Source organism: Fopius arisanus, unplaced genomic scaffold (assembly GCF_000806365.1).
Source record: "Fopius arisanus strain USDA-PBARC FA_bdor unplaced genomic scaffold, ASM80636v1 scaffold00069, whole genome shotgun sequence".
In the NCBI taxonomy this organism is placed as follows: Eukaryota; Metazoa; Arthropoda; class Insecta; order Hymenoptera; family Braconidae; genus Fopius; species Fopius arisanus.
This window is the reverse complement of record NW_011887808.1, coordinates 153,347-166,637: the sequence shown is the minus strand read 5'-3', so window position 1 is coordinate 166,637 and position 13,291 is coordinate 153,347. Positions and strand designations below refer to the sequence as shown.

General features: G+C 33.8%; 1 protein-coding gene across 1 annotated transcript in view; it reads left to right on the top strand.

Moving 5' to 3' along the window:
* The first annotated feature begins 8,370 nt into the window (after positions 1-8,370).
* LOC105269452 (1-phosphatidylinositol 4,5-bisphosphate phosphodiesterase epsilon-1) overlaps positions 8,371-13,291 on the top strand; it is a 30,619-nt gene continuing 25,698 nt past the window's right edge. Inside the window, exons 1-2 of the mRNA XM_011309713.1 lie at positions 8,371-8,422; positions 8,555-8,904. Of these exons, the coding sequence (XP_011308015.1) occupies positions 8,371-8,422; positions 8,555-8,904 (402 nt within the window). The remainder of the gene's footprint in view (positions 8,423-8,554; positions 8,905-13,291) is intronic.

Here is a 13,291-nt window from a genome sequence, read left to right as displayed (position 1 = left end):
AAATTCGATTGATGTAGCTGGGTGATTCCAATTGGTATCCAGGTACGTTGATCCGTCAGGACTTGGCACGTTGATTAGTATTTGCTCTTTGGATAATCACCAATACACCTGAGAATTACCTGAAGATTGAGTACAAATGGATGTAGTCGAGTGATTCAAGTATCCGGTGAATAACTACTCTGCGAAAATTCATTTTTATATGTTATATATTTATTTATTATATATTTATTTATTATATATTTTTTTTAATAATAAAGCTAATGAGCTATCATGTTTCAGCCATTTGTACAGTCTTGAAGATCTCCCACAAGGGACATACGATAGTATTAATTGCTTTAGTTAATGATGAATGTTATAGACGCCAATAGACAGTGATTCAATTATAAATAACAGAGAAAATTTAATTAATATCCAGTGGTGCTGCAACAGAGTGAGTCTATGTCACAGTTTGGGTAGGAATAGAATTAATAATTCTTTAAACGTTTAAGATAGTTGAAAATTCAATAAAAATACGTGGGTGTAGTGATATCTTGATAATGGATTAAAATATTGATAATTGGCCGAATAGGTACACAACCTACTGTCAACTGATAACGGACTTTACGGATCAACAAATCATTCAAACGATTAGAATTTTCTGTTAAAATACTATTTCGTGAGTCACGATATCGTTTATTGTTGTTTCATTACAGAATAGGGAACTAATGTTGTAATTAGTTAGGGTAACCTTTCCGTATAATTCAAATCACGAGACGAGGATAGGGACATCTGTCAATCAGAAATGGGAAGCAGTAAACGAACGTAGGGTTGGGAGACTCTCCATGATTGCGAATGATTATTTATTAAACACGGCAATTATCATGATTACTTCAATTTCATTCCGATTCCGATGATTTTAGATTCTAATTTCTAATTCACATAGCTCTCACTCATTTCGCTAGAAATCCTGAGCTCCTGAGCTAATAATTATCTTGTTTTATTATTTATGTCATATCCGAATTTTTGAGTAATTAAATATGACTGGATTCAATTCTGAATTTATTTGGCATTTCATGTATCTTATTAATTTGCAATCTGATTTTTTGTGGGAAATAAACATTAATAATTTGTCTTCAGGGAGAGCATCAAAAAAACGTACAGTAAAATCATTAAATATAATCCAATACAAGCTAATAATCTTACAAACATTGAACTTGTTGATGAAAAAAATAAACTATTTAGAATATAAGTTTCCGAATTTCTCCTGCTAATTTCATTACGCGTAATAATCTGTCAATCTGACAAAAAAAAGATAACACTGAGAACATTTGTTTCTGGTAGTAATAGAAGGACTCATTCCACAGACGACGCAATTGTCATTTCCTCAACATCCACTCGACCGAAGTCCGCGGAATTTTAATTGAAATCATCTCTCAATGCAGTTTCACTAACAGCGTTAAAAGAACAGTCGGATAACTTGCAATTTGATACCAAAGGTTTTGCCGACTGCCAGAATATCTTCTTAATGAGAATAAAACGAGGTACATTGTGTACCAACAAGTGCTCCTCGTCTCCTCCCCCATTCACATCAAGTTGGTAAATAATATAAAATCAACAATGAAGAAGTAGAGTCCTTGGGTGCACGGTTGGTGGATTTGTACAGCATTCAAACGAGAGATGTTGGTAGTAATTCAGTAACCGCCGTATCTGAGATCCTTGAGTACTCCAGAGAGAAATTTTGAATATCAGTAGTTCCTCTTAATTGCTGTTTGCTCTCGTGGAACTCGACCGGAGGCTTAGCATGAATTTCAGATGCAATTGGATATTACTGCATTGAGGGAAAAAATTATTCCAGTTTTGCAATAACCGATTTCCCTTATTTCTGTTACAAAAAAAATTCCGTTTAGTAATTGAAGATTAATTAATTGGGTAACTGCTATAGTTGCATTCCACTGAGAGTCAGTTATCGATAAATATCTCGTGAAAGAGGAGATGGGGGAATTATAATAAAATTCTTTTTTGTTCAGCAATCTGTGAACCAAAAAAAAATTGTTCCATCAGTAAATGATCTATATCACCCGTTTTTCTTCCATTATTGAGATCATTTTTCTCTCTGTTCCATATATTGAGGTGTATATTATATACTCATATGGAAGTGCATCAAATAAACTAAAAAAATATTTGAGTTATATGCCTCCCACGATTTTTCATGAAATTATGGTATTTTGAACGTAAAAATGTTATTTTCATGTTTTACCGAGGTTGAAACTTTGGGCTCAATTTTTTTATATGTCCGAAGCAAATGGATTGGAATATTTACATACCAATGCGGACCATAAAATATGGTTTGATCTGATTGAATTGCCTATAAAGTTATCAAAGTTTTTTCCAACTTTTGTCCTTTTACCAACTGTTGGTTTATGTCACACTCTTCAATTCACGTTTATTGTCAATTATCGTAACACTCGATATAATTGATGGGGATATATTGTATATACTATATAGTATATATAGTATATATCTCAATGAGTTTGTTCTAAAGTCGTTTGACATATCTAATTCCACCGATTTGAGCAATAGTTATCAACGATAATGTCTTGAATTGCATGTTTCAAGTTTTGAAAAATAATTATTCCGTTTAAATAAAATCTATAATAACATTTTCCGGCATTTATTCCATTTTCATGTAAAAATTAATACAATAAGTCGTTCAAAGCCGCGAAAAAAAACCAATAATAATTACAAACAAAATCTAATATTAAATTTTTTTAATCAACATTAAAGTGATTAGTTTCCGTTATTATCTAGTGATTATTATCTATTTTTTCTACTGTGTTTTACGATCTGAATCCGAAATTCAATGCTTCAACTAAAATACCGGATTCGCGTGTATGTAAGCGCTATGGTTTTTCTTCGGATTAAAATGAAATCAACAAAACAGATTGCCTCGATTGAATTGAAAGAGTAGTTCCTGCCGAACGCGGAAATCCCAGCAAAATCATCTTTTTTGATCCACTCAACAGGAAGAAGTTTGTAGCCAAACGGAAATAACAAAAAAAAAAGATCAAACTTCCGAGAGAATTCCCCTGCTGCAGTGGATAACTGCTTCGATGGTCAGACGTAAATATTCAAGGGAAAAAAAATGCGCCGTACACCAGAAACTGAAATAAATTTTTAGGATTTTTATTGCGATCAGAACCACACTCGAGAAGTTGGAGGAAATACCTTGGCCCAGCGTTGAAAATTATGCAGTGATTTATTTTGCGAGTGGTAGAAGTACCGAAGTAAAGGAAGTACGAGAGTTCATTGAATATTTCAATACTCGAGGAGGAGGGCTTCTCCATTCTAAATACCCCATAAATAAACATCCCAAGTTCTCGGCATTCAGTTATGATATCTAAAAGTTAAAAAACTCACGAGAAATTAAAATAAAATGTTGAGTCTAGTCTGAGTTGAAGAGCACAACACATCTTCAATCAAATAATACTCCCGTATTTGATTAAAACGACAGACAGTCATTTTTTATTATTTATTTACTTGTTCCGGTATATATAAAAAAATATTACTTTGGCTATTACCAATTAATTAATCCCATGTCATAAAAAAAATAATTTTTACTTAATATTAAATTATTTCACAGAATGTTTTATACTTAAATAATTATTGATTTCTTCAGATTTTTTTATTAATTCCTCAATATCAATAATTATCGAGAGAATACAATTGCAATAATTGAAACCTAATACATATTTTCTGGCAATTATTACGGTATTTAAACCTATTATGGTTACTGTTATTATTATATTATTATTATTATTATTATTATTATTAAAGAATGATTAAAAAAACTAATCGTAATTCCGGGGTTAAGGAACATAAATTGCGCGATTGAAATCATGATTACGATCGGATTTCTTTCCATTCCATTAGTTTAAATATTTTTTCTCTCGGTGTACCGTACCAAAATCCCCTAACAATTTATGACCGCAAAAAAGGTGTAATTCTAGAAACATTTGAATAATTGTTATAATCCACAGGGTGTGAAAATTCACTCGGAGTTAAATCCGGCCTATTGTCCAATAATTTGCGTGGGTAATTACAGTTAAAAATTGCTTGAACAACACCTGTCCCAGTTGAAATCCACCCACACCCCAATGCGACCTGCGTCGAGGGAAGTTTCTATAGAATAAGGTTAACGAGGCACAGAGAGACCACACGGGGCAATTTATACATTTACGCGCCCATCTGCTGAGAGTCCAGCCCTCAGAGGCTTGAATTCACGATAAAGTGCCTTTTATCGATCACTTTTCTCCCCCTATTCCGCTTTCATACATTGGCTTCGCGTAAAATGACTGACGGTATAGGATTTTTAACCTCTCGACTACATTTCCATACTTGATGCAAAAATACTCCATAGATACACTGTTTTCTTCACGAGGTGAAAACATTTTCCGGATGTGCATCAAGTCTAGTCACTTTTCTTCTTGAAAATCTTGTGGGTCGGTCAATGCACTTCTTTCCTCATTTTTTTTATTCAACCTTTTACGGAATCTCTCATTGAATTAAATTAAATTTATGAAAAATATATGCAGGATTCAGTTCAATCTATATCATTATTCAATCTAAATATAAAGACATAATGTTTACTCATATTATTAATATTCTCATATTATTGTTGTTTTTACTAACATTCCATGCAATTCTGCCAATAAACATTTCTATTTTTACGGAGAACCTCAATTAAAACTAAAAATTAGAAATCAATTATTCGATGGACATTAATAAGCATTAAAAATATTTTATACTCCTGGAAAATTCGTAATTTCAATAAATTCTTACGGAAATTTTAAACTTCAGGATTTCTTCCTCATCTGGGGAATAATTACTAGTTTTGCAGAATTACTAGTCAACTGAGAGTCAATGGTCAATGATCGATTATATTCAAATTTCTTTTTTGAACAGTTACTTAGTGATTTTCGAGTAATTACATCATTAATTAAGATACTGTAGCACGGATGCCCAAGTTTTGAAGCTAGGGTATGCCCCAGAGTAGGTAAATAGCTGGTTCCAATATACCAGATATGTTTCCTAAGTAGGGCACTGAAATAAGCCGTGAAAGGATGGGCTTCCCAAAACTGGGACATTGGCCACTCATTAATCAGTGCCTACCACATAGAGTATTAATGAATTCCATCAGAACACAATTATCTCCAATATCATCATTCGATTATTGGTAAAATCCAAGAGAGGAAGATTTTAATGTTTTTTGATTGATCAATCCAAATTGCTAATACCTCCCAAACAAAACTATAAATTTCTGTTACATTCTCTCTTAAAAACTAATAAATATAAATAATCCTATATGAAAACAATTTAATAAATATATATATATATGAATTTTACGCATTTCATTTTATAGTTTTATACTGTAAAACTTTTATTCTCATGTTTCACTGAAGTTTAAACTTTAGGTTTAATTTTTCTATATTTATAAAGCAAACTAATTTAAATATTTGCATACCGTATTGAAGGTCTCAATGAGTTCTTTATGAAGTCCTTTGAAATATCTAATTCCATTGATTTGATCAAGAGCTATCGATGGATTGTACGTGTCAAGTTTTAAAAAATACTAATTTCGTTTAAACAAAATCCATAATAACTTTTTCTACCCTCGCAAATGCTCATGTATATCATTTTGGGGTACAAACTCCTCGAACATGTGATCTAAAATAAAAGAAGAATTAAGAATTATAGACAAAAAATCGAATATGGAATACTGAGAATTATAGAAAAATAATTGAATATTCAATCAATATTAAACTGATTAGATTAGATTACATGGAAAATAAGTAGCGCAAACAAAGAACACGTCCGACCAATTAAGGGAAAAACTCCTGAAATGTCAAATTTTATTAGAATGCTGAAAGAAATAGTGTTTAACTGATTTTAGTGCATTAAATCATGACCGCGAAAACCTTAGAACAGAAAATTTTGTTATTTCATATGCTCCACTTTTATCCTTCATGAAGTATTACATGAACATATTAAAAACTTTATTAATATTAACCGACAGCACATTCTGGCAGTATACTTTCAGTGTAATTACGAAGTTTATACAATACAGTTATCTGACCGAACAATAAATTGATCCCAAATCGGATTGAGAAGTTATTTAACAAGTTTTTATGGAATCTCCTACAATAGGAATTAGTGACGAAAAAGTAATTGTGGTCAGTAATCGACTGCGCCATACAGAGTCCATCCGTATAGTAGTTAACAACTCCTACGAGATACTTTAATGAGAATCCTCTCATCAACTCCAGCACCCCAATTTCCGTGTAGAAATTCCCTATCGTCGGTCGTCCATCGATTTATTCAAGGTTTATTTTATTCAAGACATTATCTATAAATACTTCATTTCACCCATATTCTGGAATTGTATGAGTGATCCTTGGCAGCCAATTAGGTGGATATAATTAATAAAAAAATGCAGACAGTAGATTGAGTGGAGCGTGAAAACCGACGAAAGCCACTGGAATAATTAATAAATAATTAATTCAACTGCGAGAAAAATGGATGGTTCATCTATTGAAAACAATGTATCGGCGTAAATGGTGGTAATTAAAAAAATTTTGAGAGTAATTGGATCCAATTGCCGAGGATAATTCCCAAGAAGCTGTCGTCGTAGAAAATTCCCAATTACATTTCAAATCACATTTTAGAACACGTATTCAGATATTACGTCTTTTATACAAGTATGAATCGCATAAATAACGAGAAACAATAGACTTTTATGACAACAATAGTTGTGATATCAATTCCCTAAAATTAAAAATTAAATGACATCGAAACAGCGACAGTAATCACCCCTGGAAATTGGTTTTTCGTACAATTTCCTGAACGAGTAATATCGTTGATAAAAAAGAAGTTTCGGGTGAGAGGTTGAGTAACAGCCGCTGCTCCACAATCGCATTAACGAGCGAAACTGAACCAAAAGATAAGTTGTCGCGTAAATAAACGTGAATGGGACATTATCGGAATTGCCAGGGCCATGCCGACTCCAGCTTTTACGAAACCCAAGCCATCTGGCTATTTTCTAGCTGTAGAAATTCTCATCCACACGTAAACACAGAAGAATAAACACACAGACAGAGAGAGCTAGGGCATTTTATTGTTAGCAGTCATCAATTACCATTTTATCGTTGAGAATTTCCGCGTTTTTTCTTCGGTAAAAATGAAGAAAAAAGGAGTTTTAGAATTTTGAAGGGACTCAGCACTCTGGAGTCATCAAATTTCCATGATATGAGAAAGAAAATGGAGCATACCGGAGGAATTTTCATGCTACCACTCAGCAATTTTCATGCCCATGCATATACATACATCATACATATCCTTCCTGTCTCTATCTCCCCTTCACTCCTGGGAGTCTAAGCCTCTATATATATCCTTTAATCTTCATCGTCGAAATATCCGAAAAGCCCGTTGTCCACTTTATACCGGACACCAGGACCAACTTCAGCCGGATTCTGTGCTCCTTGGCGTTTAAACCAGGTCACCATTCGTATCCTCTTTTCCTTCCTATTGTTACCTTCATTGCTTTTTTTAAGGAAACAAATATTTTATTGAACGTTCCCATATTTTATTCACGGAATATTAAATCTTTGAGTCATGAGATTAAACATTTTCAACCATCTCCCACGAGGCGATGTGCAACGATATAATCCGAGGTACAATCGATTAATTATTTAATAAACGGATTTTTATTTTAAACATTAAAAGCTAATGGTATCACTCAATTATGGAGTGAGTAGCCCCTCGGAACAGGGAACAAAATTAATACTAGAATCAAGTATACTTTATACTTGATTAAAGTACTTTTTTTCCATGAATGAATCGAACATTTGAGTGTATTGGATTATGATATTAAATAAGCGAATAGATTTGTTAACTTTCAGAAATGATTTTAATTTTGAATATCTCTAAGACTTGACAGACAGAGGGCACTTCACACAATGAATATCTACACGAGACTAAAGAGGTATTACAAAGTAGACTCAGTTGTCCTGGAGAGGGCAATATAATTTCCACCCCCTAAAATATTTACTTTTTCCTTTTTCTGATTCCTTCTGGTTAGCAGATGTATTTTGGAAATATCCAAATGTTATAAAAACTAAGGAAGAACTGTGGACATTTCCCTTGATTTCACAACTAAGGGAAATCCCGGAGAAAGTGGCTATAAACTATCCTTACTTAAATGAGAAAATAAAACTTGAAAAGAGTGAATTTTGTACCCGGGGGAATCCCCGAAAACTAACAGAGTGCAACTCGCCACAAGTTTAAAGCATTATATTTTTTGTCAATCAATATATTTCGTCGGTATGCGGAATTAGTATGAAGCGAATGTGTCTTTCAAGTGTAGCATTCAAAGTATCGAGAAATGAAAGTTGGAAAAAAATTTGTAACCAAAACTTATTTTTAGAAATACCACATTTCCAATAACCGAAAATTCCTGTAGATTATATAATAAAATAAAAAGAAAGAAAATAAAACTCTGGTGAAATTTAATTGATTTCAGAGCTGGAGAAACGGCCGCAGCCGCAGCAGCCTCGGAGCTCTGAGGAGCTGGAGGATTTGCACAAGCTGCTGCACTTCCCCGAGGAGGTGGCTCTCCGTTTGACAGAGAGCGAGTATCAGCTGTTCTACCAGGTGCAGCCTTGCGAGTACCTGAGGCACGTGGCTCAAGATTTAACATCTTACACTAAATCAGGTAAAAAACCGCCACCGTCGCCAACAGCTTACCAACATCAGTCGAGGGAGTCCCCCAGTACTGTCAACAGTTCAACGCAAACAGATGAGGAGGCGCTGTGGCTGGGTGGCGCCACCTCCGCCCTTTCCGTGCAGATCCTCATCAACCGGTTTAATGAGGTACTCATTATTCTACTTCCACACACCCACTTATACGACAAATTATTTCAATTGTCTTCATTTCCTATCTATTATAGAAAAACTTTCCCAGAAATTCACTCCGATACTTTTTTTTCATTGCCTGCATTATTCTTAACATGTCAGCACTTTCATGATTTCAACCTGTTTTCAACATGTTTTCAAAATACTTCTTTCGGTGTATTGTATTTCAATTAATCCGGGAGACGTTGGAGAAACTTGTAAAATAACGAGTGACCGGTTTGAAACAATTTCTGTAAGGAAGTTACGAGTTTGTAATCTCGCGCCACTTTTGGCGGACCAATAAGGAATCGTCCCTTCATAATTTCGAGATCTTCGAGATAATCGATTGTGTCAAGTGTCCCTTTTAGAATAGGATACGTCAGAATTTGAGAGACAGTTTGACCATTACTCTGACTGAATAACCTTGATCATTAATAACTTAATAGAGACAAATTCGGCCTAAACCCTGGCATGAAAATCACCTCTGGGTTTTAAACTTGGTTTTTGAAAATCTATCTTTGAAAATATTGACGGGGAAAATTAGGTCACCAATTTATCAACAGATGTGCTGTTTAAAGTCGAGTTTGTGTTTCCATTGAATTAAATAGTCCGTGAGTTGTCTGACTGATAAATTTGTGTGTGTTTATTTAAAATCAATATTTGTATGAGGCACCACTTGCTGGAGAAAATTTTTATGTTTTTTCGGGTTTTATATAAAAGTATCGATTTCGTAGTTTTTTAACGACCGGTGGTTGAGTTATTATTTTGGTGCTTTAATGGTTGTTCTTTTGGAGTAGTTTTTGTTGAACGTCGTTCCGTTAGAATTGTTTTTTATTTGTTTCTTTATTTTCTTGTTTCTTTCCAAAGTACTCTTTACGCAAGTTTTTTTTATGGCATTTACACTCGATTTTTTCTTCATCGAGTTTGTTTTTCAATCAGTTTTTTAGTGCACGTTTTGAGACATGAAGTAATAAATACAAATAAAGGAAGTAATGAGAATAGAGTTCACATAAAGTTTTCGAGATATTTCCATTTTTTCATTTTCGATTTGATATCCTTACAGGCTCTCACATTTACAGAAATCGAGATATGCATTGGAAATTTGAAATGGAATTATCTCTTATGATTATTGCTTCCTATTTTTTTGATTGATCTATCCCCGGATTTTGGAAAGTAACGTATTTGTTGGATTACTCAGATTGACATTTACATTCCCGGAGAAGTGATTATTTCCTGATTCTCCGCCTATCTCAGGGTGACTTCGCTTTTATCCCATCATTATTTCAGTTGAAACCAAGTTACTGGGATCAATCAAACCCAAATAGAGGCGAGATTCAGCCCATAAATAGCCCGAAGAGAGTTTTCGACGCGAAGTAATTCTAGCGGAGGTTTCCGTTTGACAGATGAACGAATTGAGGTCTTTGAAGAGTCCACGATTGGAAGCGACCGAATCTGAAAGGACTGTATTTTCGATCTTAGGATTCTCCCCCCATCGGGTCAATTGATTGGTTCGATTAAGATACACAACTTTCAAATGGAATTGAGAAAACTTAATGTCCGTCTTCCTCTGCATGAGTTTTATTTTTTTTTTGGTTTTCTATTTTCTTAGACGATGCGATTCTAATTTTATCAAACAACTCCCAAAGTGATCAATTTATCCTTTTCTGTTTCGGTTATTCTATTTAATTATTTCATTAATTTGAATCATTCAGATGAGTCGGAGGTCAACCTTTTGACCTTCTATTAATCCCTGGGCAACTTGCAAATATAAAAATACTTGAATTATTTCAATAAATTCACCGAAGTCACTTCTCTGTTTTCTCGCATCTCGACTCGTTCAAATACTAAATAAATAAATTGTTAATTCAGTTTAAACAATAGTTTAACCATTTATGTTGTTAATAATCCATCTGAAGAATTTTCTTGCACCAGCAAATTATCATTTTTATTTCTAGGAAATCTTGTCACCGAGAAATCCCGTTGAATAAATAATGCCCATTCTTTTAATTACCAATATTCATGATTTTTATACCAATGTACATAATGTAGCTTCAACATGATTATATCTAATTTGCATTTTCCTATTTTTTTAAAGATTTTTCTGACAGCATGGATTGATTGAAACGAATTGAATTACGCAAACAAACATATCGAAATACTGTACAATATTGTAATGGATACACGGAGAGAAATATTTAGTAAAAATTACGGAACTTTCAGGTCACTTACCGATTACGGAGTCGATTCGAAAAATTTAAGTGACGGTATCGTAATTTTTCACTAATAATTCAGATAAAAAATTACGGAACACCGCCGAAAAATTACGTGACTTTAGATAAAAATTACGTGACAATTCCGTAAAATTTCCGACAGCCACATATCGCTCCAGAATTACGGAAAATACACGTAATTTTTATTGAATATTTCTCTCTGTGTATTAATTTTAAATATTATCAAATTGAAATTGAAATTGAAATTTTATAGAGAAACGGAATTTTTTTTATTTTATCGCTATGACCGGTGGTAAATTATCAGAACAAGTCTGAAACGTCAATTTTTTGTCTCTACTGAATTGACTTTACTGAAGGAGTTGACAAATGTAGTTCCGCAGTACCCATATTCCAGGTGACTGAGTCCCTCGAAAAGAGCCTTACATGTATTTTCGGTCCAATTTCCATCAACTGACACAGTTATTAATTGTACAAGATCTCTAAAAATGTTATTAGTTAGCGAATGATACGAATTATTGTTCAAAAATAGTGTACGCAGATTTGATACGCCGACAAAAGCTGTAGATTCTATGGTAGTTATTTTATTGAAAGATAAGTCGAGACGGCTCACACTGTGGAGACCAACGAACTGACCTGGTCGTAGCTCCGTCAACGAATTATTCGACAAGTCCAAATGTTCCAGTTTAGAAAACTTTGAAAAAGCCTTGGCTTCGATATTCTCCACGGAATTTCCCATCAAGATCATAGATGTCAGATTTTCCGTGGTCTCAGAGAAAAGATTTTCGGATAATGTCGAGAAGTTTTGATAGGATATTGCAAGATATTTCAGATTCGGAATACCTCTGAAGAAGTCTCGAGGAAATTCTTGAAGACTGTTGCTGTTGAGCTCTACGATTTCGAGAAGACTCTGATTGATAAAAGGACCCGATGCCTCATCAATGTTGACACCATCAATTATGACCCTGGTTAAAACTAGGGAATGGTATGCTCCTTCTGTTAAATTCAACTTCCTGTATTCCATTGAATGATCTTCCTCGAAAGATAGCTGCAAAGGTCCGGCAGTGGTAGATGAATCTAGAGAGACTCTCACCACGGCAGACGAATTCCAAGGCTTGCAGACATCGTCGTTTGTATATTTATCAATATGACAGTACTCAAATATGTCATGGTAGTCAGAATCCGCCTCAATCAGAGAAGACATCAAGGCACAGATGAGAACGACAAGAATCGCAGAGGTCTCCATCTCGAGTTTCTTTTACACTAAATGTAGTGCTGATCAGATTCAAGGTTTATATACTGTCGTAAAAGCGCTGAGTAAAAATACGCAACTGTGTGAACAATTAAACAAACCTGATAAGAATAGTGGAAAATAACATTTTTTCTATTGTTCTCTTTTCCACTTCGAATTCAGTCATACATGTCATTAAATTCAACGGCGCGGGTTGAAATTCGGCTGTTCAAATATTGTGTAGGAGATTTTGAGGTTCAAAACAACCGGAAATATCCAAAATAGTTATTCCTTCTCTATCGTAAAAAACAGGAGTTATCTTATCTCACAAAAACACAGCTTGAGCAAATAATAAAGACGAAAATCTGATCAATTTTATGAGGTTCAACGTAATTGTTCTAATTTTTTTATCAGTTCATCAATTAGGTAGTGCCTTCTCTGCATGGTAACATTGGAACCCAACATTAATTCGGCTATCCATGGAAAAATACCAATTGGTCTATAAAAATGCTCTGAAAAACATATCAAAATGTATCCTCTGGATTCCAACCGGCAAACAGCTAGTAATAATTAAAAACTATTGTTTTTTATGAGCTGAACGTCACGAAAATGAACTGCAGCAATTCACCTCATTTCACTGAAAATAAAAAAATATCGGAATATAGCGAGCAAATTTGGCTATCAGTTCCTGGTAAAAAACAATACTCTAATGTAAATCATTATTGTGAAAAAAAAATGAAGGTTAAATTTTAATACCATGAATTGGCAATTTTGTGGAAAGATAGATTCAAGAATCTGGTTAAGGTTGTTGTCGCGTAGAATTTTTTTTCGACAGTTTTCGTTAAAAATTTTATGGTGAATAGTTTGAAAAATTAGCAACAAAATGAGCCTTTTCCGTTTGCAATTG